This window comes from Pseudorasbora parva, chromosome 1, assembly GCF_024679245.1.
Source record: "Pseudorasbora parva isolate DD20220531a chromosome 1, ASM2467924v1, whole genome shotgun sequence".
In the NCBI taxonomy this organism is placed as follows: Eukaryota; Metazoa; Chordata; class Actinopteri; order Cypriniformes; family Gobionidae; genus Pseudorasbora; species Pseudorasbora parva.
In genome coordinates, this window is record NC_090172.1 from 48,139,947 (window position 1) to 48,167,622 (window position 27,676).

Genomic DNA, 27,676 nt, shown 5'->3' on the forward strand with positions numbered 1-27,676 from the left:
TTCACAGAGACCAAGCCTTTACACTTTAATATGTAAAACTATAATTTACCGCTGCTACATGGAAAGACTGTGGTACAGTTTATGCACATTTAATGTGAAAGTCAGTTTTACAAAATAATGGAAATTAGGTTCCTTGTGAACCAACACCGCACAATGACATTACATCCAAAATCTTTTGCAGTCTTTTAAAAGTTCGAAATGCAAAGATTAAGAGGTCACTTGATTGTGGAGGCTCGACAGTGCAAGTTCCCTTCAGCTCAGCTCAGTCCTGTCCCACGTCTTTATCAGTGGTTTTGTTGTGGTTTGGTCGGTTGTTCAGTGCAAGCTGCATTGCCCAGATGCTCAGAGGCCTCATATAAGCGAGAGAACGGTAGATGCCTTTCTCACAGTATGCTTCAGGAGTCTGGAAGGCCATTCCCATTCGCTCCCATACCGCTCGGTAACAGCCTTCCGCAGTGCGCAGACCCTCTTTCACCAAGCCCTTGGAGATGCCGAGAGATGTGTTAGGAGATAACTGAAAGGCTCACTTAATCTGAAACCTGATGATACGACCTGAGCTTTGACTTACCTCATGTATCATTGTGGCAGCCAATCCATACACTACTCCCACCCACACCTCATCTGATTGGACACTGGAACGATCAGGCACACCTTCTGGCCTCATCCCATTCACTGCACCCATCTGCCCGCCCGCAAAGCTCATAACATTGAGGTCAAACACTGACTTCAATGCACTGCAGATTTTGTCCTTGGGAAAAGCCTGCACAGAGAAATCGATGTAAAAAACAAATCCATGTTATGTAGTTTCCCTCCAGGATAATCAATCTTCCTGCGCAACACTGACCCCCTCTGGAGTGTGAGTGACCCATGCTAAACTGATGGAACAGTATTTTGGTAACACTTTACAATAAAGTTTAATTCATTACTATTTGTTATCATGAGCTACAGATGATTAATCTGTTCATTACTATATATCGATTTTTAAAGATTTCGAAGTGTATAAATTAATATTAATGTATTATAAACAACCATGAATTAACAATGAACAACAGTATAATTTGTACAATACAAATATACAATGTTTTTAAATGAAAGAAATGTATATTTTTATAAAGCAAGGGCACAATAAACATTTATAATATTATAATTTTAAAATATATTTATTGTTATTATTCAAACTTTAGCTGCGTCCTAATTCAGAAGCTGCACCATTCGAAGGCTGGTTGTGCCACAGTAGCGGGGTGACAAAAGCGGTCCCATTTCGAAGGCTCCTTAGAACGCGGCTAACAAATGCGTCCTTTGTATGGCACATAGGACAGAAATGTTTTAGTGAAATTACTGGATTACACTTTTAAATGCAAGTATTAGGTTTAAACTTACTCTAATATCTAACAATACAAATGTAAAAATTAAAGATTCAAATGTTGACATATCTTACTAAGATGCCATTTTATATATAGACTTTACATATTTAGACAACTCAGTTTTGTTTTTAGACAGTTTTTTTTTTTACAGACTTTCAAAAAATCCCAGGACAAACGTTACCGTCACTCATTAACGGCAGCTTTTCCCTTTTAACCATGCTTTGAAGGATGCAGCCTGTGACTTGGGACACAACTCACAACTCTAATTTTCACAGTTCATAAATCAGCAAAACCATTTTCAAAGTTCATAATATTAATGTTTCTTGAGCACCAAATCAGCATATTAATGACTTAATGATTTCTGAAGGATCATAATGGCTGTTGAAAACAACTTTGCCATCACAGTGATAAATTACATTTTAAAATATATTCAAATAAAAACAGTACAGTATTTTACAATATTGAAAGGAGAGACCCCTGCTCTGACAAGATTGTAAAACACTGCACAGTAATACATAGCGCTATATAAATGCCTCATTTCATTTACATTTCAAATAAATGCAGCCTTAGTAAACATAATAGACTTCTTATATTGAACATTAGGGAAAATTGTTGTTTATTGTTAGCACATGACACCAAATACATTTAAGGTATATAACCATATTTTAAAGATGATTATTATTTCTTATGGTGATGAAATCATCCAAAATTATTTTTAAATGAAAATTAAGTGGTCAAATCTTTCCAGGCTAACCTGGTAGTCATCGTCCCCAAGTCCAGATGCCCTGAGGAACCACTGGCCTGCACACTGGTCAGACATTACGCTGTTGGACAGACTGTGTCCACTGCTGTCATAATTGTAGTATTTGCCTATCAGAGAAACACATTCCACAGGGGGGAAATGTAATGAATGTTGTAAGATCACTTTTGTTTTTATTCCAAGTTGTCTTCTTTTCCCAAATTATACTTTAGTATAGAAACTGATCTAAACATCATAGTTTTTAATACGAAAGGAAGATTACTGTTAGTTTAAATAGCACGGTGTATGCTTACACTCACCATTCCACAGGAGTTTGTCAAAGGCTGCACTTCCTCTTTCCAAAATATCTCTGTAGCGTTGATAAACAGACTCACAATTCAACACACGTGCCATTTTACACATCATGCACACTGACGCCAGCCACAGAGAGCCACAGTATGCACTGGAAGAGCACAAAAACACAGGGGTAACTTTACAAAACTTGTGTTATGATACAGGTTTTTAATATACAATTTAAAAATAAAATCACAAAGTTTAAATTTTCTGAGAAATTTCCCTTTTAGAAATAAAATAAAACTTCCTGAGTCCCAACCTGGGTCCTGTCACCTTCCATCCATCATATGTCTGGTCTGCATAGCCAGAATTTTCAATCAGCCCATCACCATCCTTATCAAACTTCAACTCTGTTTCCATGACTGCCTGAATGAGCAAGCATATCAGATATTTAAATGTGTGTCCTAAAACATTCTCTACATTCACATACACAGAAGATATGATGCTATACAAACTACTAAAACATAACACAAAAGACTCACCTGGCATATAGGCCACATGTCCTTCAGATACTGCTCATCCTGGGTCAGGTGATAGTCTCGGAACACCTGAAGCACAAACTTCAAGTTCAGATCCTTCCAGTCGGCTGTATCGTGGATCAAGTAAGCATTGACACGAACCCATGGCTCATCATCTGTTTCCACAAGGACAAAATTAAAATGGGGTTCAAGATGATGACAATGTTAATTTTGGCTTAATACTCTTTCTGTCTCTGCCATATGCAACATGTTTGAATTCATGGTATCCTATTATGCACAACTCACCAGGGTCTCCAATGTCGTGAGGTACAACGCCTTGGGTCTTAACTGGGGAGTATCGGCCATTCATTAGATTTAACCTCTCTGTAGGGTCATGCTGAACGACACTACCAGCTGTATAAAAGAGAGAGAGATATTTAAACAAACAGAGAACGCAAAACAGAATGGGAAAGTATCAACAAGTTAATTTTAAACAATAAACTAGGTTATTACTAATGAATTTGAATGCAGTCTTCAATGTTATCAGAAAAATGGAAACATAGCTCACCGATATCATACTGCAGACTCAGAGCCAGCTTTGGCCAAAGCATTATGAGAGCGAATGAAGCATAGAAGTGCACATCATACGTGTTATACATCCTGTATTCCTGACCTGGAACCGGACAGTGGGAAACAGAATTGATTTAATCGTATTGATTTAAACATTTAGGCCCGGTTTCACAGACAGGGCTTTGATTAAGCCAGGAGTAGGCATTAGTTAAACATGCCTTTGAAAAAAAAACATTACAGGTACACTTTTTGAGACAAAACAATTGCAGTGACATATTTTAAGATTTATCAGTGCACGCTGCTTTTAGGTAAAACAGCTCAAACATGCATTTTAGTCTGGTAAACTAGGAGATCTAAACTTTGAAAACCAGTGTTGTAATTATTAACTATACAGTTTTGAATAATTAATGTAACTAAAACTATTAAAAATACTTTTTCGGTATTTGAAATAATGCATGAATTAAATCACATAAGACAAAACACTTGAAATTAGAAAAATTGTTACTAAAACTAAAACATAAAAAATAAATAATAAATTAATAATAAAGTACTACTAAAATAACACGAATTAGAACCTAGAAGTAAACAGATTTACTCTTATTAATGTGATCATTAGTAATCATTTTTCATGACGGTTTTTGATATCAACCCGTTTTCACAGACAAGGCTTAAGCTAGTCCCAGAGTCAAATGCATGTTTGAGCAGTTTTAACTGAATGCAACTTGCACTTTTCTAAGGCACATTTATAAAAGCTACTTAAATGTCTTAATTAAACTAAGGCCTAATCCTGGCTTAATCTAAACCCTGTCTATGAAACCGGTGCCCAATGGTCGCAAACCTGTTCTAAACTAATCTTGAGCTCAGTTTGCTTGAATGTCACAGCCTTACTGTCTTACCCTCTAGGTAAGCAAATCGGCCGTACTCCTTGACAACTTCAGGCTGGGCTGGAAGCCCCCCGTCCTCAGGACGAAGCCCACCGCTGATATCAGCATCCTCTGGAAGCTCCACCCACACAGTTCCACCATCCACAACAAAGTAGAGCTCATTAAACAGAGCAGATTTATACCAAGCCGGAAGAGACCTAGAAGAAGTGTTTAAGTTGACTAGTGATATATTTGAATAATAACTAATGAAACACAGAATATATCCTGAAATAATTTATTTCACACAATATTTAATAAATATTGGTAAGGCTGTCAGTAAATTTAAAAACTGACACAACAAAGAGTTATGCCAAGCTGGCATGGATATCGCTGATACCGCTAATCTAAAAATGGCCAAATGTCAACAGATGAATCAGCCTAGCAACTGAAAAGAATAGCTGCCTTATATTAAAACAAAAGTGTACAGTCAGAATTGGTATGTTACATGTGACTGGGACAATACCACAAAAAAACAAACAAACACACAATTCATTCTATATGAAGTGAACTCAACAACAGTATAAAGGGAACTGGGGGAAACAAAATGAGTAATATGCACAAAACAGTGTATAAGGATTGCTCTTGTCTATGCACATAATGGAGAGAGTGTAGTCAAATCAATTACAGGAAAGACGACTGCTTGCTTAAACACTGTCTTTTGTGAAAAACAAGTGCCTCACAATTCAGCCGCAGGCAATAAACTGACAGAGATGGCAGTTACGCCATCAAGCCTGACATTTTTCAAGGGGAAATGACATTTCTTTTTACCCGTCCTGTAGAATCGGCCTCTGCCACTCATCAATGCTCTCCTCCCATTTACTGTAGTGTGTGAGCGCGTAGTGAGACAGAGACGGGGCAGCGTCTCCTTTGGTGCCATAATAACGTGTGTATCTCCTAAAACAAACACCATAAACACAGTTATTATTTTACAGCATAAAAGGGTATTATTTCATCGTCTCAAACGCAATTATATATTGTATAAAGAAAATTAAGGATATTTCTTGGATCATTAAGATCTTCATGTAACAATTAAGTACATTTTCCCCAATTCCCATTATTGTAATGCAATGGAGTCTCATTCTCATTAACGTAATGCAAACAAAAGTAATGATTTTTTTAAAAATTTGTAGCATTTATGCATCATTGCCTCTTGGGTTCTCACAGATTAAACAAATCATCATTGCTGCACTTATATGAATTTGTAAGGAGCACAAACTGTGACTCTGTGACAAACTGCACTCACTTTATGACTGATGATGAGTCTCTTCCTTTAATGAAGCTTGTAAATAATACTGCTTTATATAATCACAGCCATAACACTTCCTTTTAAAAGTGTCAAGAAATCGCTTGATAAGTGCTGTTTCCTTTTGAAACATGAAGCATGGACGAGACATATCAAAGTGTTTTGCCTTGATTTAAAACTGCAGTAGGTAACTTTTGTAAATAGGTATTTTTTACATATTTGTTAAACCTGTCATTATGTCCTGACAGTAGAATATGAGATCAAGCTCCTCTGGCTCCTCCCAGTGGTCCTATTGCCATTTGCAGAAATACACCGCTCCCGGTAAGAAACACCCAATCAAAGCCAGGAGTGTCAATCAAGCTCATGTGCGTGCTGATCACAACCCCCTCTCATGCTCTCTAATGCACAGCACGTACAGGTGTTCAAATTCAAGATTACCAGTGTGCCGCAGCTTTGCTTATGGCCGACAAACAATTCCGAACTGCCAATTCCTCCAGTGGCACCTGCTCATAAAATAAAGACGGGTAAACGGAAAAAGACAGATGACGATGATAAAAAAAGATCCCGAAATAAAACTAGCATAAAGAGGCTGAGGGAGCTAACCTAACTTCCATTTCCTGAAAGGATTAACAGATACAGAATTAGCCACATTTCTGCTTGAAGTATCCTTGATTAATTTCATTTATTAAGAACTACACAACTAAGATAATTTATTATTTTAGCTTCTTGAAGTCGCTGTGGGTGTGAATTCCTCGTCAGATCTCACTGACTCTGTGTCAAAACTCTAGCTGCATAACATGCAGTAATAGTGCAACGTCATATACTTACATTACATGTATTGCAAAATACGTAATGTTTTGAGGACCAATTTTGTAGTCAAAGTACGGGCAGGCCATAGTCAATGTAAATCATATTGTTGATTTTTCTTCTGTACTAGTGAATAACTGTTTGCTTACTAGCCTGTGCGTTCACAGCCAGCTCCATTGAGATGGGGGAGGAGCTGTGGAGGGAGGGCTGTAGCGCAGCAGAGAGCAAGGGGTTGTGACCTGCGAGTTGTGCTTGTTCAAATTTTCAGGCTATGTCAATGTTTTCTAAAAACTCCCTACTGCAGCTTTAAGACATTAGTTCTTTTTAAGCCCTTGGTTACTTCACCAATTATTTAATTTTTTTTTCAGTTAAGAGAAAAACTGTAAATCATTATTGCATCTCTAAAAGACAATTTTGGACTATACCGGGACATTTATTTGAAATAGAATAATAACGTAGAATGTAACAATGTAAAATTCTTTACTGTCACTTTTGATCAATTTAATGCATCCTTGATGATTTTTTAAAATTATTATTAAACTTACAGACCCCAGATTTTTTACTTTTGAATGGTAGTGTGTTACAAGGATTAAAAGATTGAATCACATCATAGAGTCTTTAAATGCACTAGTAAAAGAAGGTGTTAGTCCATATTTCTGTTGTGGTTAAACATACTTATGCTTGATAAAATCAAATACCATCTCTGGTGACACCCAATTTACACACACTAAAGAAAAGAAAGACAACCCTTTGTCCAAGGTAACCTGATCCATAATGTGTACAAAGAAAGATTAGAGAGCAGATAAAAGAACAAACACAAGCAAGTTGTCCCCATATATGTTGCAGACACTGAAAAAACAAAGGTGATTTTTATATTTATACATAATAGTCTAATTAAGATGTGACTAGTGATATGTGTTATATGTGAATATCATCAAAAAGTTGACTGATATATTTATAATTATTTCTTTTAATTTTGATTATTATCACTGAAAACTAAGGAAAATCTCAAATTCCGTATCTCAGAAAATTAGAATATTGTGAAAAGTTTCAATATTGAAGACACCTGGTGCCACACTTTAATCAGCTAGTTAACTCAAAACATCTGCAAAGACCTTTATATGGTCTTTCAGTCTAGTTCTGTAGGCTACACAATCATGGGGGAGAGGGCAAGACACAAAAGGTCATTGCAAAAGAGGTTGGCTGTTCACAGAGCTTTGTGTTCAAACACATTAATAAAGAGGAGATGGGAAGGGAAGGGAAGGGAAGGAAAAGATGTGGTAGAAAAAAAGTGTACAAGCAATAGGGATAACCACACCCTGGTGAGGATTGTGAAACAAACCCCATTCAAAAATGTGGGGGAGATTCACAAAGAGAAAAATTCACAAATTTTCTGAGATACTGAATTTAGGATTTTCTTAAGTTGTCAGTTATAATCATCAAAATTAAAATAATTAAACATTTGAAGTTTCACTTTTTAAATGGAATTAGTGAACTTTTTGATGATATTCTATGACCAGCACCTGTATTTATTAGCTACATGGAAGGAAAGGGTGTATAATTTTTCCATACACACATACCTGGCATAAATTCTGTCTCTGGAGCCAAATGTAATTTTCGGCATATCCCAGGCCAAACTGAACTCCACACTGTTGTGATGGTTAGCAGGCACCGAGCAGCTCACAGCCAGGGCTGCTGCCACTTCCTCCCTCTTCTGTGTGGGTGTGCTGGAGTCCTTTGGCGAATCGAGCCGTCCATCTGTCATGAGGTCACTCCAAAGAGCACTACAGGTTCCCTTTGGGCTAAATGCTGTCTGGTGACTGATCTCTTGGTCAGACTAAAATAAAGTGAAACTTTAAATAATGAGGGGAAGTGCAAACAACTTTATCAAAACCTAGAAAGCTACCTAGCTAGACATATTTTAAAAGAGAACATCTGTCAATTTAATCACCCTTAATGTTGTTACAAACCTGTATGACTTTCTGTCTTCAGTAGAAAATAAAAGATCATGTGTCTAGAATGAGAAAAGTCTGGTTTCTCAATAAAACATTTGACATGCACTTAAATGTTAAAGGCCCACTGAAGTGCTTTGAACGCGCCGCATTATTCAATGTGTTGACATAATTTCCCCTGAAACGGCTCCAGCTGTTAGCAGCTCCTCCCCTTTTTTGAAACAGCCAATAGTGTTACATTAATATACAGTTTGACTAGAGGGCAAGAGCAGGCCTTTCTATTTGGTAAAGCCAGTTTCCTCTAACACTGTTTACCATCATAATCTCCTCCATATCGCTTTGAAATGCAGCAATGTGCAGCATGTGCAGAATGTGCAGAAGTGCTATTCCATCATACATTATAGTTCTCCATTTTAATCTGATTAGAAAAGCGCCACCATTTATTTTGTGTCACCATACTTGATCATTCAACTATTTGTGTAACTGTATTTAAATAGGGAAAACGTGGGAGGTGTTTGGTCGCTTCTAACTTGATCTCTGTTTGGTACCATAGTGAATGAACTGGGCTTTGTGGGCTAAGCTAAATGCTATCAGATCGTCACCGCGCGTCAGAGCGATTAAGTGCATGCACTGAGACGAGAGAGGTATGTATCAACTCGTCTTAGTTAAGAGAATAATATAGTTTAATATGAAAAAGCGGTGAAGTATCCCTTTAAATGTAACTATTAACTGTATCTTTGAATAGTTAACTGTGGTGAGCCACAGCAATCAGTCAGCTTTATAAGTCTCTTATTTGCACAGGGGAACAGGCGCACACACAGTAAAGCTAACAGCGGAACCTGTTTGGCAGTGTGCTTTTGTCTGTGCTCTCCTCATAACAGAGGAGTTGTTTTCTTTAAGCATTTATTACAAGCAAAACCTGCTGTTTCTAGATTTACACTGATGCAGTACCTTTTCTCTTGCAGCTATACACAGAGTGTAAGGGTTGACAGGCGTCTGGTGATGTAGTAAAACCCCAGACACAGATTCCCCCTCTTTTTCAAGGTGAAATGGTTCATTCCAGTGGCCCCCGCTCTTATCGTCTTCATGGCCCAACCCATTAACCATCGTGAACATGATGGAAACATCAAGAGCGTAGTCATTCTTATTCTCAATGTCCCACACAAACACAGCCACAGGAAGACTGGAGTCCTGAAAAAGACAAAACATTTTGAAATAGCTTATTTGGTGGATTAAAATGACCAGTTTTTACATTTTAATCGGCCAAATCAGCAGTTTTTACTAATCTCTTGTTTGTATGCATTTCACAATATAACTGAAAAATATATATTTTAAAAAAAAAACAGCACATGTCAGTGACTACAATATAAAACATGTTTTCTGATTTAACATATTTTAAAATGTAATTTATTCCTGTGATGGAATCCTCTTGGAGACTCTGGGAGGGGTGCTGGAAAGTCTACTGGGGGACTTCATTTCTCAGGGGGACCACATTTCTCAGCCTCCCTGGGAAAGTCTGTGCCAGGGTACTGGAGAGGAGAATTCGGCCGAGAGTGAAACCTCGGATTCAGGAGGAACAGTGTGGTTTTATGACCGGTTGTGGAACACTGGACCAGCTCTAACCTCTCCAGGCTGCTAGAAGGTTCATAGGAGTTTAACCAACCAATCCACATGTGCTTTGTGGATTTGGAGAAGGTATTCAACTGTGTTCCCTATGGAAGGTGCTCTGGGAGTATGGAGTCTGGGGCCTCCTGCTTAGGGCTTTTCGGTTCCTGTATGACCAGAGCTGGAGGTTGGTTTGCATTGCCAGCAGTAAGTCAGACTTCCAGTGCATGTTGGACTCAGGCCGGGCTGGCCTTTGTAAACAGTTCTGTTCATAACTTTTATGGACAGAATTTTTAGGCACAGCCAGGGGCAAAAGTGTCCAGTTTGGGACCACATGACTTTGCCTCTGCTTTTTGCGGATGCTGTTGTCGTGTTGGCCACTTCAGACCAGGACCTTCAACGTGCACTGGGATGGATTGCAGCCGAGTGTGAAGCGGTTGGGATGAGAATCAGCACCTCCAAGTCCGAGGCCATGGTTCTCGAAAAAGGGTGGCTTGTCTGCTTCAGGTTGGTGGAGAGTTCCTGCCTCAAGTGGAGGAGTTCAAGTATCAAGTATCCTCCACATTGAGAGGGGCCAGCTGAGGTGGCTTGGGCATCTGTTTAGGATGCCTCCTGGTCGCTTGTCTGTTTCCTCATAAAGGTCCATAAATGTGTGTTTTCTGTTTTGTTTTGTCAAGTTTTTGGCCAGGTGGCTTTTTAAGTATATGATGTAATTGCTGCAATGCTGATCATGGTTTCGTATATCGATGCATCTGCCCTCTTCGGGGAACAAAGGAACGTGCATTAAACTCAGATAACTTAATCCAGATATTTTAATCCAATCCGCAATCTGGATTGGATTAAAATCCGCGAGATACGAAGAAAGGACCACAGGTCTCACTTGCACTTGCACTCTATTAACACCCGAGTGATGGTCGAGCATACGCAGTACACACTCACATAGAGTGACTGTTTTGTCCACACTTTTTGATCATCGCTGTTGTAATTTATTAAGAAGCCAGAATGTGTATCTATCAACAGAAACATACATTAACCTAACTTTGTCTGTTTTATGTTTTTTTAAGAAACCATATTATAAATGTGTCATCAGATTTGAGATGAAATGCAGTGCAAGTGCGCGCAGAACCGTAGGTGGAGAACCGTATGGTTTAGATTTTTAAACAAGAACCGTTCCACCCCTAATACACATACACACACACACACACAAATATTAAACAGAGCTCGTCACCTTGTAGTCGTGAGGGATGACAGGTGACACCTGCCTGCAGGTGAGAGTGACGTTCTGGCCAGGCAGGTGGTAGACAGTCCAGGCTCGTGGGTACAGGGCATGGTAAAAGGCATATTCACCGCAATAACCCCAGTTCCAACCCTGAAGAGTTGGGGGTCGCTCCGTAGACAACACCTGCTGGTATACTGTCTGACCGCCCCTGCGCAGACATACTGTAAACTAGGAGATAGAGGGGGTTCAAACAGACTTGAAATAGGTAAAGGAGAGACTTGAACACTTGCATATAAGACAACACACACTTGCTCATAACTGTTATACATACCAACAGACCACATTAGTCTCATTAAGGGATACTGAATACTAGTTAATGCACCTATATTTACACATATACTACCATTCAAAGGTTTGGCCTCAGTACGTTTTTTAAAGCATTTTGAAAGAAACATATATTACTGTGATGGCAAAGTTTATTCGTTAGCATCATTACTCCAGTCTTCAGTGTCACATGGGCCTGAAAACAGTTGAGCTGCTTAGTATTGAATTGATGTGGAAACCATTATGTATTTTGTTTCAGGATTCTTTGATGAATAGAAAGTTCAAAAGAACGTTATTTATTTGAAATAGAAATGAATTTATACATGTCTCTGTCACTTTTGATTCATTAAATGTGCCCTTGGTGAAAAGGAGAATTAATTTCTTACCAAAAAATAAACAAATAAGAAAAAACCTACTGACCCTAAACGATTAAACAGTAGTATGGCTTTAGTAGGTTTATTGGATCACAAACAGCCCTTTACCTGATTAGCAATAACGGTTTTGTAGTGGTACATTCCGGGATTTAGCTGCCACCGGCAGAAATCCCCCCTCCATCCACGTGTGATACTGCCTCCCCCAATGCCACCAAGAGGAGCACCTGCACACAAAAAATTCTACATTACATTGGGTCATTTTAAGAGTTCTGTTATTGCTTTGAGTTTTCTGTTTGTCTTTGCACTCACCATAAATTTGTTTTAGTTGTAAAGCCCGAAACATATCAATAAAAGGAGCCTTCTTCTCAACCTGGGTCTTTTTGTACCACCATCTCAGATACCTGCTCAGACAAACATAGAAAAAGGAGGAATTTACAAAACTATTTCTCGCTGTCATGCACACATACAGACTTGATGAACAGTGAAGATGGGTAACTGAGAGCTTTGTTGAATATAGTGGCATGTATCTATGTGCATAAATCACACATCGACATCTTAAAGGTGCATTAAGCGATGTCTGAAAAACGCTGTTGAAAGTGGATCGGACCAAACACCACAACAAACTTGTATCCAATCAGCAGTACGGGCGTGTTGACTCATGATGGGGGAGGAGAGAGAGTGAGCAAGAGGGAGATTTGAAGAAAGACTGTAGAAGAGACATTAAAAAGAGAAAAGGTCAGAGGAATGTCACTAGAAAAGGCAAAAGCTTCAAGTCCCACGTTAATATTAGAAAAGCTTTCCAGCGCTGGAAAGACACAAGCAGGAAGGCCTGAAAACAAATGCAGAGGTTGCAATGTTTCTGTTGTGTGTACTGATGCAAACTGTTGCTTTTATAATATTGTGTGTTAATTTTTTTGGTCTTGCTTGTCGTTCATTCATCATTCGCTTCTGCTAGATTAGAGACATCCACTTTTGCATTGCGGGTGGAGCAATGAAGGGAGGGGTGTGTTTCTTTGGGTTGTTTTCCAGTATGTTTTCAAATATCAACAATGATTCTCAGAAAAAGCTTCTGCACCTTTAAATTTAACTTTATGGCACCACAACCATGTCAGTCCTAACAGTTAACCTCTCGCACTCATGCTGCATACATACAACACTTCCCTTTAGTCACTCTCATACTACTCCATCCAACACTCATTCTTTTCTGTCTCATTCGTTCTCCTGCTATAATGCACACACAGCTGTTTTCAGTTGTCACAGTCAGCACAACAGTGCTTAGAAACAGAGAGTGATTCACACAAACATAAAAGGACAGAGAGCATTATGTGAAGGGCTGAAAAAGCTGTCACCGGTCTCTGTGCTGAATAAAAAAAGTCACCTTTTCCTACTCTACCGACTTGCTGACTGACTGATTGATTGATTGGCTGATTTATTTAAGTTTGCTTAGTGAGCCAGTATGTATTAACTTTTTTTTCCGTTGTTTGTTTGTTGTTGATGTTGTTAAAGGAACTGTATGTAAGAAATGTATTTCAATTAATCATAAAATGGCCCTCATATGTCACTAGACATTAAGAAATCATGTTAATTTAAAATAATTATATGACTGACAACAGTAGTCCGGCCAGGATATTGTCATTTAAAAGTTGTTGTTGCAGGCCTAAACTGATGTTGATGTTGTCATGTTGTGTTTTGGCCTGAAGCTCCGCCCTCCACCTATCGACCAATCACGAAGTCAGTTGTGTTTCAGCATCTGGTTGCCAGATCTGCTCTAGTTTACCACGGCTGGAGCTGCAAACGTTCCTGCTGATCCTGCAGTCTATCTGGCAACCTCGAGTCAAGAGGGAGGGGGAGAGGGGATACACCTGCATCACAGGATTCCATCCTGGCCACAATCTTACATACACTTCCTTTAATTTATATTTGTTTGCATTTAAAAATTGCAATGCAACCTACAGCTCTGGGAAAAATTAAGAGACCACTTAACATTGATATCTCCGCTCTTAATTTATTCCAGAGCTGTATAAAAGGTTTTAATTTATGACTTTATAAGATTATCAAAGATGTTAGCTGTGGCTCTATGCTAGTTTAGACTTTGATTTACTCAATCAGTGTGGTGAAGGATGAGTAACATTTATACACTCTTCACATACACACAGGACTGACTGCATAAATGCACAATAAAGATTTGTACCAATCAACCATTAACATGGAACAAAACACCACACAGAGATGATATTGACTTATGCAGACAATGATTAATCAATTTCAGCAGGAAATTCCATGCAGCAATAGCTTGATGTTGGAGAAAAACGAATAGCGTCAAATAATTACAACAACAAAATCCAATATCTAAACCCAGGTCAAAAATGATCAAGCTGTTTATTGCAGGACCATCCTTAGGTCAACTTAAAGGGAGGAACGTCATTGAAATGCATTAGTTACTGTGTAACAGTCTAACTAGTTAGAGAGGAATAACAGCCTCACCTCATCCAGGTAAATAAGGGCAGTTCTAAAGACTTCATTACTCATGTCAATCACAGTGCTGATTGCCTACATAATGCTACAACAGATACTAACAGAAAATAACAGAAAAATGGCTGCTAAGAACCAAGAAGAGAGATGAAAAAGACAAGGAAATGAAAACATGTCATTCTGTGGTCAAATAGAACCTCTTAACAACATTTCCGGTTCCTATTTCAACTATATAATGTTAGAGCGCAAAAGGCCTTTGAGATTTATATAATGGTCTCAGCAGCCTATGATGTCTATTCTTTACTTAACTGTGCTAACTATAGGTGAAGCGAGAAAAAACAAATTGTAGTATGTCTTGTTAAACATACCTGACACCTAAAGCAACATGCTCGATCATGTTGGACAACGAGACATCTTTGGCTTGAAAAGGTTTCCGCTTCTCTTTGAACTCGTGTGCCAGACATATCCGCCAGCCATCCTTGGGGACTCCAAATCCAGTTTCTGTAGAAACGTACCGGCTCATCAGCTCGGCTAGAGATGTGCTGTCATTTAAATCCATAGTACAAAGCTCTTGGATCAACAGTCCAAACCAAAAGTGTAAAGATCTGCTCCCTAAATGGAAAAAGGCAAAATAGATTGAAGTATTAATTTAATACATAAAGGTTATTGAAGGCTAAAGCAATAAACAACCCTAAAGACACATGGCTTGCCTACTGGCTGCGTTGTGCAGGTAAGAGCTGAGATCACATGTTTGATCTGCATGCACAGGCAGGTAATCTACATACGAACGCAAAGTTCACCTTTCACCAAGGTGACAGAGTTCAGTTGCCAGCAACAACCACGTCCTGGAGATGTAATCTGATCTTTTTCTGTTCAATTAACTAACAATACCTTGACCTTTCCTTCATTTCACCCCTACTCCAGGCGAATCTAACCTATCATTTGTCTGTATGGTACAATTCACCGGGCCAAATAAATAACTTTTGCATACCCTAGGGCGGCAGTGGCTCAGTGGTTCATGTAGGTTGTCTACAAACCGGAAGGTTATTGGTTAATCCCCGGTTCCACCTCACCAAGTGTCGAGGTGTCCATGAGCAGGACACCAAACCCCAGCTGCTCCCAATGAGCTGGATGGTGCCTTACATGACATCGCCGTCGGTGTATGAATGGGTGAATTTGTGGCAAAATGTAAAGCGCTTTGGATGGCCATAGGGTCTGTTAAGAGAGCTATATAAATGCAGTTCATTTACCCTAAGCCTGTCTTGACATTCTCGAGTGCACTTAACACTTAAGCTGATGATACACAGGGCAACTTTTTGAGCTATGTTGCTGAAATTTGTAATTTTTCCCAATGGGAAAAAGCCTACAGCAACATACCTCAAAAAGTTTATCATAATGTCATGACATAAATCTACTGCAATAATAAATAAAAATAAATAGTAGTAATATAAATATAAATTCTTATTTTAAAAAAATATTGCCAAAAGATATATATTTAGCTGCCATATTTTATCCATAGCACATTCCTTAAACCTCTGACTCCAATTTATCTCTCTGACACCCTTTTTTATTTTGTAGCTTGATTCTATTTTGCTGTAGTTTTCCATTAATTTAAAAAATATATATACATCACTTTTTTCAAATTTAGTTAGTAGTTTTATTTTTTGGCCTATTTAATTATGTTGTTCCTTTCTAAAAAATAATAAAATAAAATCTAAATCAGACAAATTATGTTTTAGATCTATTGATATTACCGGGCCTAATTAAGTTACCTTCTGAGACAGACGATCATAATGTTCTAAAAGTCAAGCAATTTTGTCTTTTTACTTTTAACAACAACTTCATTGTCGGTACTATTTTGGAAAACGTAGCACCATTACAGAATCATGCTTTGGGCAAGTCACATCCGTAATGTTAATAAAGTCCAGTATGCTTTTGCACCTTATCGTCACACTTTACTTTTCAAACTTCTGCTGGTTACTTGTGCCTTCTATAAACATTCCCCATGTATAATTAATGTCTTTCCCATTGTTATTATCTAAGCCACTCAGTCCAGCGGAGCAGTGTAAATCTCTCTTACCCTTGCCTCCAACACCACCACCCTGGGGTCTGCTTGTCAGTGCGACCTGCACTTGTTCAGACCTCAGACGCTCGCCAGCAGGACCATGTCAGTAGAGCCATCCGGTGTCCCTGTGGCTGCTGTTCCACCTTGTCGCGGTTGGATCTTTGGGAAATATTTTGAAGTGAACAGCGAAAGCTAATTTGTAAAGACGAAAGCATGTATTTAGCGTTTGAGTAAAGAACACATATTCTTATGCAGAACTGCACATCGCTATCTCTAAATAATAAAGTGGCCACGTCCGAGATCGATTCCCGGTGATAGTTCAGTACAGTAGGGCCTTCTGTCTGCCTAAACCAATGAGGACACACTCGGGGGAGTAACTTCCAGCAGTGTCGTCATCTCAGACTTTGACAGAGAAACACAAACCATGTTCTGTATATATATATTGCCTCTTAAGCCATTACTGGTATATTTAAACTATAAAACTGTTCATTTTTCTTATCAGTTTTGTTTCAATGAAAACCTACCACCCCTTTTAATATTTTGGTCTGGAACGTCTACGTCACTTTTGCCACGGAGCCAATGCGAGTGGCCGATCGTGTGTACTCGTTTCTTTGAATCGGTTCTTTTGAACAGTTTGTTTCAAAGATCCTTTTCAAAATCGATTCAGCAATTATTTACATCATGCGGTCCAGCCCAAGCCTGCAGTCTCCCTCTCATTTACTGAAGCTTTCGCGCCTCGATCGCCCCCCGGTGACCGGTCCCAGTATAGCCGCCCCTCTGTGTTTTCTAATGGACGCGAGGCAAACTAAATAATAATATTACACTTCAAAAATGTTTCCCCAAAGTTAGTTTATGTCACTGAAGGCAGTTATCATCACGATGATTTCATTTCACGTGTTCGTTTTAAAAATAAGTTTAGTTTGAGTTAGTTATTTAATGCTATAAAAACGGGGGTGTGACGTCATGATTGACAGCTGAGACTGACGGCTTCTCTGAGTGAAGTTGTCACTGAGGCACTAACGGACTTTTTTCGAAATTTTTGGGAGCAGATTAGAGCTTTAGCTTTAATTTCTACATTTCCATAACTGTTTATTTCACACCAACATAATTAATTGTTCTGCATCTGTGAGAGTGTGGGCGGGCTTTTGATATCGCGACTGTACTTCCTGCTCTACTTCCTGCGCTCTACTGCGCAACTCCGGTCCCGAAATCGCTACTGCGCAGACTCGGTCCCAAGATGTCAGCGCCGTGCAAGGCCGCCTGAAAGCTTCAAATCTGCCAAGCGGAAACGGATGATGTCGAGTCGTCCATATTTTTTTACGGTCTATGGTCCAGCCATATGTAAAAATAAAAAATAAAAATAAAAATATAAAAAAATATTAACTTTTTAAACCATAATGACTGGAACAAACTAAATTGAAACAGACTAAATAACAATAATAAAAAAAAGGTTGTTCCAGTCATGGTTTCGCTAATAAAATCATTATCTTTGTTAGTCGTTGCATACATAAAGCAATGTGCAACAACAACAAAATATGCCAATAAATTTAAATTAATTTTAATATTAATGAATGTACATGTAAGCCAGAGCCATAGGGTGCGTCTTAATCAGCTCCCTAGTTCAGTTGTCAGGGCACTGATCGGGGAGTCAGCCTATTGACTAAATCAGCTCCCTAGTTTACTAGGCAGGGCACTGATCATCACATTAGACGCAGGGAAAGAGAAAGAGCCATCTCTCTCTATGGCTCTGATGTAAGCTATGTCGTTCATTGAACCTGCTCAACTGATTCTAAATTGATTCATTCAAAGTAATCGACTCATTGGAATGATATGTTCACAAATCGCTATACCGGAGTTTGTTTCAAACGATGACATATTATACTTTCTCATGTTATGTTTTACTGTTTAATACAAAATAATATGCATGAAGAACATTATTCTCAAGTCTTTTCCATGGTATGGCAACGTTTCATTTTCCATTTATAAATGTAGCTTGAATGACGTTTGGAGAAACTCAGGGAAACCTCATATTGTCCCAGAGAAACCCGTCTCTTCTTGTTTTGTTTTTAAGTTGCTGGACCATCACCGGCAACCCTGTCTTTAATTTTTTTTTAGGTTTACGGATACGACGTAGAAACTATCGACGGGAAGATATAGTGGTCCTTTGTTTTAAGCAACTTCGAGGTATTGTAAAGTGAACAAAAAAAATGTTCTAACATAATAAATATTCGTCGCTGCGCCCAGCTGCACGACTTTAGCTCTTTAAATATAGATAACGTGAGCTGTTCTGTATCTACAGTCTAGTGTTGCACATATGTTCCTGTTATCGTCATATTCATTAGGATATTCTTTTTCTTTTAATCAGTGCCACGGGTATCAAGACAGTAAATTTAGACTAGCTATTCTTCACAATGTTTATCTGTGTTTTTTTTTATTTATTTTTTTATTCTACCCTGCTAATAACATCTTAAACCGGTTTACGCTGGTCTCTTAGTTTAGTGAGAACATTGCAATCAGCCCAAAAAAAAATAAAAAATAAAAATAAAACAAGTTGTCCAGCTGGGATAAATATAGACCAACATTTATTATTATAAGGTGCTTTGCATGTAACATTTCTCCCTCTCTGTTTTTCCTAGATGATTGAGGTGATGGCATCAATGGCCCGTGGGCCTGTGTTTTTGGCCGGGGAGGTTTTAGAGTGTCTCATAACCTTCACAAACCCCATGTCACATCTGTCTACATCAGCCAGCAGGTAAAGAACACCGTAATCAGCTTGATTGTAATGTGCAAGGTTGCTTTTTGGACACTGTCTCATTAATAAGTTAAACAACGCCGTGCTTTGGTGTATATCCTAATTTCAGTCATTATATGTGCTGTCAGGTCTGAAATGATCAGTTCTGTTAATCTTCCACAGTGAGATGTTGGCTTGGTCTAGTGCTCAGATCCACTGCCAGTTCCATGCCAGCGAGAGTCGCGTAGCTCTGCCCACTCAGGGCACCAAGCAGGACGTGCAAGCTGAGAGTGACACCGTGCTGATACCAAGCAGAGGTGAAAATAAGCAGCTGATCTCACACTCGTTTTACTCATTTTTTAAATATTGAATCGAGGATACAGTGGCCAGAATCATGGTCACTTTTTATAACAGCCATATTCTAAAGGTAGTTATTTAGACATAGGTTTCTTTGTCACAAGTAGCAATTGGTATTTTCAGAAGTAGAACAGAATAGTAAGTAAATCTGAAACGGAAAGTATTCAAAAATGTACTCAGACTATGGCAATTTGAGAAAATGCTGTACAAATGTTTAGGTTGTGGAAAATACAAATAGTTAACTTATATTGATAAGTACGCTGTTCTTGCCATATGTGGAGTACACAATTACAAAAGAGAAATTGCATGATAAATGTAAATATTTAAAAATGGATCAAAGGTTATCCAGCATGAATTGCATGAACATAACAACAACAACATTTATTTAAGAAGCACATTTAAACATAGTATAGATTGATCCATAGTGCTGTACAGAGTACAAAGCAGGTCTACAGGTTAAAAACAGCAATTACAGGTTTCCAAAAGCTAAAGAATAAAAATATGGTTAAAAAATGGAAAAAATAGAAAGTGAGTAAAACATGCTGTGCAGAATAAATCTATCAAAGTCACAAAAGTAGTTAATTGGAAGAAATTCAAAGTTTGACAACAACTACCAGTCTGCTGAAATACACCTTGGAACCGAGTAAAAGTCAATCACTTCAGCCAGAATACCCTATAAAATTTAAGAAGCTGCTGATGATGGCTGACAAAGCATGTGAAGATCAATTAGTGTAATGATTTTCACTGGCCACTTCCTGTTAGCTATGCTGAGAATTTGTCCATTTCTGTAATCTCTCTTTTTGTTTGGTCTTTTTGAATTGTGCCTTTCATATCACCGTATAAGCCAAATACAGTAAGTCTATCAGAAGGTGTGCTTGTGATGCAGATTAGACGACAGACATGGTTCATTTCAGCTTTGTTAATTTATCCAGGTTTCTTTAATCTCAGCGTTATTCACTGGAAACTTCTTGATTTTGGAGCAGGGATTTAGATCATGATCATGAGGAGAGATTTCCCTGTTTCTTCATTGATCCAGGTGAACGAGGGCAGTGTGTGCTGGACACACCACCTAAGATCTTGTTCTGTGACCTTCGTTTGGACCCTGGAGAGAGCAAGACCTGTAAGAAACTGCATTTAAACCTGACACTTTTAGATTACACATTACAATTTGTTTGTACAGCGTTTGTGTTGTTTACACCGTATGCACTTTCACAACTTCAGTAATAAGTAATAATTTTAGAATGAAGCTAATTCCTTTTGACCTACACATTGATAGTCCACTAAAAACTGGCTCATGGCATAGGAACAACAATCAGCCAGCCAATGTTTAGCTTTTTTTTCAGCTGAGACTACCACAAAAAATGTTTTCTCCTCGTTCAGATACCTATAGTGAGGTCGTGCCCACAGACGGTCCACCCAGTTTCCGGGGTCAAGCAGTGAAATATGTGTACAAGCTCACGATTGGCTGCCAGCGAGTCAACTCGCCCATCAAGTTACTGCGAGTCCCTTTCAGAGTTCTAGTGTTGCATGGTAGGTTACACACATGGTTTATTTGCCCTCTTTGTATGTGGTTACCCTTTCAGCCTTGTCCATGCCAAGCATATATTAATTTCACCAGGCTAAAGGCTAAATCATTTTAGATTTAAAGGGATAGTTCTCCCAAAATAAAAATAAAAGTTCTTCCAAACCTGTATGAGCACAAAATAGAATATTTGAAAGAATGTTGGTAATCAAGCAGTTGACGACAGTAGCCATTGACTTAAAAAATACCATTAAAGCCAAGGGCTGCTGTCAACTGTCTGGTTACCAACATTCTTCAAGATATCTTATTTTGTATTCAATAGTAGAAAGAAACTCCTGCAGGTTTTAAACAGCATGAGAGTGAGTAAATTACACATTTTTAATTTTAGGGTGAACTGCCTTTTAGTGTGAAATTATGTATACTCACATAAAATAAGTATTTGAGTCATATCAACTTAGAAAAAAATGTCCGCTTCATGGTGGCCAGCATGTCTCTACATTTGTAACCAAGAACTTTTGCTTGTTTTAGATGATGATAATAGGAGTCCATAATGTCCCACAGCACAGTAAGATGTTTTTTTGCAGGTATGCCAGAGCCTCCGTTCCCTCAGGATGAAGAAGTGGCTCCCTCAAACCCTTTCCTGGAGGAGGAGGAAGGAAGCCGGAGAGATACAAGACCACTAGAAAGAGCTCTGGATATGCTAATGATCACCACCTCACGTCGATGCCCATGTGCGTGAGTGAATGTGGGTGGTAATGATTGTGGGAAGGCTTGTGTCTTTGAAAGAAAGTGTCACGGAGCCCTAGAGGGCATAACAGCCATAGAAGTGCTGCACAAGCCTTTCAATTTTTCATCTTAAAAAGAAATATGTTAACAAGATGTAAGTTTTGGGCACTTTTCATCCATATACAGCACCTGCTGCAGTATATCAGTCACTAAAAATAGCGGGGCTTTTTTAAAATGCTTAACGTGAAAAACACTTCAGGGTTCACACAGGCAAAGTGTCAATTAGCAAAGGATTAAATTAAGCAAAGTTTAATGCTAATCAAAGATTTGTGGTTCTGGGTTTTATTTTTATATGATGAGCCAAGAATATTACTGCAACACATTTTCTTTGCTTCCCTGAACAAAGTATGCACCATCAATAAGGTGTATATTGAATTTGGTCTTTTAATATCACTGTCTTACTACATTAAAACTTACTACAAACCTGGTAAAAATGACTGGCTGGCAATGGAGGAAAGCCTTGTTTTGCCATCCAGTTGGTCATTCCTATAATGGTGTGACGGCATGTGAAAACTAAATTATATTATCATCACCTCTGCTCAGTTTTGAATATGGTAATGAGCACGTATATTTCTTTCACAGATATGTTCAACATCACCAATGTGCGGGGAAAGGTGGCTAAGTTCTGTATCTTTAAGACTGTGTACAGGCTTGGAGAAGATGTCATCGGCACCTTCACTTTCTCTGAAGGGGATATTCCATGTTTACAGGTATAGTATACACTATGGTTCAAAAGTTTGAAAAAAGTTTATATAGTAACTATAGATTGATTCATATTTTTGTGGAAACTGTGATTTCTTCAGGATTTTTTAGGAATAGAATACTCGAAAAAACCCAGCATTTTGTTTCAGATTAGAATATAGTTTTTTATAACTGTAAAAATCCTTAAAGTCACTTTTGATAAATTTAAAGGTGCAGTATGTACTATTTTTTGCTGCAAAATATCCACAAAAAAAATAGGCTAGTGTTATATACTTCAGCTATTTGTAAAATGTGAGAAAATTGCTATTTTAACCAAGGACCGGGACATCTGAGCATAGCGTCTGAGGGAGTCGCCTGTCAATTGCGTCATATCTGTGTTATCCTCGGGTTCCGGTTTTATTTGGTAGAAACGCTTTTCTCTTAGCAGTGTGAACAAGTGTTACAGCAGCCGCTGAGCGAACTCAGAGTAACGTCATTACATAATTTTAAACACACTAAATCTAATAATATCTAATATGATAAACTGAGCTGCATTACCTCATACTCATGACCGGAAAACGGAAATAGTGTGGGGTACCCGGCGCCCGTCATAATAAAAGTCCCGGTGCTTGTGAGGCAGGTGTTTGTGTAACAATCGCTCTAGCAGCTGTGCTCAGCTCCACAACACTCGGTCCTGTTCTTCTTCATTCTACAGTAATGTTAATAACTGCATCCATGAACATGATTTTTGCCCGAGTCCTATTTTCCAACGGCTGTGAGGTGAAGTGGACGGAAAGTTGCATAGTGCACATTTAATACATTCTTGCTGAATAAAAGTAAATAATTTCTTTGGAAAAAAAAACTTATAGAGCTTTAAACTTTTGAGAATGTAAATGCTTCATGATGTGCTCCTGGAATGTTCATGTGTATTTAATTTATGTGTGATCTGCTCAGTACTCAGTAAGTCTGCAAAGTGAAGAGGAGGTCCAAGAGCAGTACCAGAGACGACCCGGCCAGGCAGTCAGTATCACTGGTCATGGCCGACATCTAGAGTCCTGCTTGCACACAGCCTCCAGCCATTTCTCTCTCCCTGTACCCCTCAATGTCACACCAGGATTCACCACAGATATAGGTTAGAAAATCTTTGTTAATAAAAGAAGTTGTATAAAGATGCTCTGGCTGACTTATTGGTTTATTTCTTGTTTTGCTTAAACTGGGAGTTTTAAATCTATTAACTATTATGTATGTAAAGGAAAGCTCTGTTCAGGCAAAGCAAATTCAAAGTCTCAATTCAAATTCAAAGATTTCACTTAATTCTTGATTTCACATATTTTCATTCATTTTCAATTTTAAATCAACAGTGATAAGGAAACACTCCCGTTCTGTTTTTATTCTCTTCCCCAGTGACGTTAAGATGGCGACTGCATTTTGAGTTTGTCACAGCCCGGGAGCCGGTGGAGGCACCGGTGGTTCTGCAGAATCAGTCAGACGTCACAGTATGGACTGGGGCGGAGCACGTGGATGTGGACACCTTCAGTTGGGACCTGCCAATCAAAGTGCTTCCCACCAATCCCACGCTAGCTTCATATGTTTCACAGTTTACAGGGACAAACAGCATCAACATTTGAGTTGTGTTGGTATTTGTGCTGGGAGATCATAAAACTAACATGTTGTTGTGAGATGTGTTACAGTCTATTCCTAATTCTAAGGTAGCTTATTTTTGGAGTTGTTTTATTGGTTCATATCTTTTGCCGTGCAATGAGCTATTTTAACATTTCAGCCTTGACCAACAGACTGCTTAACCTTTTGTAATGTTAAAATGTCTATATTTATTGTCTATATTTCCATGTATGCTCCAAATTATATCGATACACAGTTTCTGTTGTATTTCAATTACATCTATTTTGTACAGTTATCTATATGCAAATCATAACTGAATAAAATCTGTTATTTGCAGCTTGTAATTTTTGGATGAAAAGAGAACATGTATAAAAAGATAAATGAGATGTTTTTAATATAGATATTATTAGAGTAAACATTCTGGTAACACTTTACAATAAGGTTTTATTTGTAGCTAATGTATTAACTACAATGGACTAATCGAGCAATAAATGTGTTACTGTATTTGTTAATCTTTATTAAAGTTAGTTAATACAAATACAGCTGTTCATTGTTTGTTCATGTTATAGTTCAAAATGTATGTTAACAAATTCAACTGTTGATTTTAATAATGTATTAGTAAATGTTGAAATTAACAAAAAATAATAAATGCTGTAGAAGTGGTTGATTATTAGTTTATATTAACTAATGTAGTTTACTAATGTAAACTTTTAAAACCTTTTTGTAAAGTGTTACCAACATATTAGACAAACAGTTATATATTACAAACCTTGTCAGTTGATATTTATAATAATACATGTGTAATTAAGGAAAACATTTGGTTATGCAGCTTATAATTAGCAACATGAACAAAATGTATGATCAAATATTGCTTTAATAGAGTATTCAATCATTCAATAGAGTATTGCTTGTGTCATATAGAGTTTTATTACAATGATTTACACGTTTAATTTTGCTCTCAGAGCTTGAAACATCTTGGCTATTGAGAGAAGGAACTAAAAGAGACAATGACAGGCCATTCAGTGCTGATATTTACTGTTAAAGTGAATAACATGGTAGAAAAGGCACATAATGCACAACATTCAATAAAAATAAAAATAACTTGATCCGTCTCTCACTCCCATTACATCAAACAGGAATTAAAAACATGCTTTCACTTTCCTCCCCTACATACTGTACATGTCAAACCACTTCCTTGCTTCCTTTAGATTGAGAAGGCATCCTTAAATGAAAATTGTTGGTAAATATGTTTTGAGGATACAGTTGCTATAGGAGTAATATCCCATCTCATTTTACAGTGAGACAGATAGCTGACAAGCACATGATTTATGATTTAAAAGCTTCCTCCATGCTAACCTTCTAGTTTCATGTTGAGTGTTCCATGTCTTGGGTCCACATTGTTGTCTTCTCCAGGAATGCAGGGCAGACGAGGATCAGAGGCCATCACCAGCATGACCTGGCAGGTCAGAGATTCAACTCGAACTTCACACCAGGGAGGAAAGTCCACAGGCCGATGCACACTGTAATCGGACAATAATGAGATACAAATAATACAATATTAAATTGTACTCTCTTAAAATTAAAAGTCTCACAAGGGGGGTTTCACAGCAATGGCAGATAACAAGAGTCCTAAACTTTCCTGCAGAGTTTAGTTCCAACCCCAGTCATACACACCTAAACAAGTTACTAAAGGTCTTCAGGATTACTCGAAAGTTTAATGCAGGAGATTTTGATCAAGGGTGATAAACTCTACAGGAAAGTGAATCTCGAGGGCCAGAGTTAAGAACCCCAGCCATAAAAGAACCATTTTGTGTTCTGCAAAACAACATTCAGTAACCAGTTCTTAAAGGAAAAACAAAACATTTTAATAATCTGAATAAGATATTTCCACTAAAGAAACATATGTGCAGTAGAAAGGTTCCATGGATGCTCTTCACGGATCCATTGATGCCAATAAAACCTTAATTTTTAAGAGTACTTTTGTCTCAACGACGATGCCAGATATGTTACGGTTCTTACGTTTCGCAGCATCCCACTCCCACAGGGTGCAGGCAGGTGCACTGCAAACAGCCCTGCTCCATCCAGCTTTCTCCCATAGAGTACTGCTTTCCATCATATTCACACAGAGCTGTGAAGAGGGACATCAAACACACTGAATTTAATTCTCCTTAAGCCTTGAGAGTGCCTGATCCTCAAGTGCACTTCAAATAAAACAGATTTAGAGGGAATATCATGAGACAGGACATTTGCTCTCACCTTGAGAGTTGAAGTGACACTGCATTGGTGCTGCTGAACTTGTTGTCCACACCAAACAGGAGATGAAGAACATCAGTTTGCCATGTCTCGCCAAGGAACCCATCTCGGTTGTTTGATTGCCCTCTGAATCGCTCTCTCCACTTTCGCACCTCCATTTATACCCCCTTGCATTCATGGGGAAGGGTGTGGGGAGTGGTTTACCCCCTACCTGAGGTGTGTCTCTGGGGTGGGGGCAGGTTAGTTGGGCCGTTGTGGTTGGGGGGGGGGGGGGGGGGGGGGGGTTAAAGGAAAAAGCTGTGGTTTGGCACCACTTGCTCTTTTTCTCCGGTGATCACCATTCTCCGCTCCACTGGGCATGACCTTGAAAAACTATAGAAATTCTGACACATCCAGAGATGACTAAGAGAGGTGGGGAAGTGAGTGAGAGAGAAAGAGCATGACATGAGACAGGACGCAGAACAATTATGGATAGCATGAATTGTCAGTTAAAGATTATCAGGTGTTCATCTGGGTTTTGATGGATGCGCCTAATAATATATATATTTTAAATATGCTCAACGAGGCTGCATTTATTTGATTAAAAAAAATGCAGTATTAACAATAACAAAATATGATTATAATCTAAAATAACTTTTTTCTATATTAATGTATTTTAAAATGTAATTTATTCCTGTGATGCAAAAGAGAATTTTCAGCAGCCATTACTCCAGTCTTCAGTGTCACATGATCCTTCAGAAATCTATTTTAATATGGTGATTTGGTGCTAAATTATTATTAGTTATTACTGGTGCTCAATTAATAATGAATAATCACAATTTTTTCTTATCATTATCAATGTTGGAAAAGTTTTTGCTGACTAATATTTGTAAATGTTCTTCGATTAGTAAAAAGTTCAAAAGAAACTTTATTTGAAATAGAAATCATTATTGTCAGATTTGATTAATTTAATGCGTCCTTACTGAATCAAAGTACAATAAAAATAAAAAATAAATAAAAAGAATGGTAGGCTATGTGCCCACAAAATGAGGAAACAACAAAAACTTTTTCAACATGACAATAAGAAACATTTATTATTATTACCAAATAAGCATATTATTATGATTTGCGAAGGATCGTGTGACACTGTAGTGACACTGAAGACTGTGTAATGATGCTGAAAATCCAGCTTTGCCGTCACAAGAATAAATTACCTTTTAAAATATATAAAAATAGAAAACTTTGTTTTATTATTGTAATGATTATTTTAATTTTACT

The 27,676-nt window shown here is 38.1% G+C and overlaps 3 protein-coding genes across 4 annotated transcripts; 1 reads left to right on the forward strand and 2 right to left on the reverse strand.

The window, feature by feature from the left end:
* Positions 1-16,971, reverse strand: gba2 (glucosidase, beta (bile acid) 2). 2 transcript variants are annotated; one of them, XM_067443873.1, is made up of 17 exons: positions 16,485-16,971; positions 14,773-15,016; positions 12,242-12,333; positions 12,041-12,156; positions 11,244-11,462; positions 9,362-9,601; positions 8,039-8,295; positions 5,177-5,302; positions 4,382-4,566; positions 3,484-3,588; positions 3,222-3,329; positions 2,940-3,091; positions 2,717-2,823; positions 2,424-2,566; positions 2,119-2,234; positions 569-760; positions 1-481 (listed from the first exon to the last, which is right to left on the reverse strand). In XM_067443873.1, the coding sequence occupies exons 2-17, from the start codon at positions 14,961-14,963 to the stop codon at positions 263-265; spliced, it is 2,568 nt and encodes an 855-aa protein (XP_067299974.1). In that variant the 5' UTR covers positions 14,964-15,016; positions 16,485-16,971; the 3' UTR covers positions 1-262. The 2 variants fall into 2 exon arrangements, with proteins under 2 accessions (XP_067299974.1, XP_067299982.1); XM_067443881.1 differs by having other exon boundaries at positions 14,773-15,022; positions 16,484-16,971.
* Positions 16,972-18,513: 1,542 nt separating this feature from the next.
* On the forward strand, positions 18,514-24,502 carry rgp1 (GP1 homolog, RAB6A GEF complex partner 1). Its single transcript, XM_067451660.1, has 9 exons — positions 18,514-18,653; positions 19,106-19,221; positions 19,384-19,517; positions 20,594-20,677; positions 20,938-21,087; positions 21,664-21,810; positions 22,448-22,575; positions 23,501-23,678; positions 23,951-24,502. The coding sequence occupies exons 2-9, from the start codon at positions 19,106-19,108 to the stop codon at positions 24,172-24,174; spliced, it is 1,161 nt and encodes a 386-aa protein (XP_067307761.1). The 5' UTR covers positions 18,514-18,653; the 3' UTR covers positions 24,175-24,502.
* A 647-nt stretch (positions 24,503-25,149) lies between these two features.
* Positions 25,150-26,676, reverse strand: msmp1 (microseminoprotein, prostate associated 1). The gene is made up of 3 exons (XM_067443802.1): positions 26,423-26,676; positions 26,186-26,294; positions 25,150-25,686 (listed from the first exon to the last, which is right to left on the reverse strand). The coding sequence occupies exons 1-3, from the start codon at positions 26,595-26,597 to the stop codon at positions 25,518-25,520; spliced, it is 453 nt and encodes a 150-aa protein (XP_067299903.1). The 5' UTR covers positions 26,598-26,676; the 3' UTR covers positions 25,150-25,517.
* Positions 26,677-27,676: the final 1,000 nt, after the last annotated feature.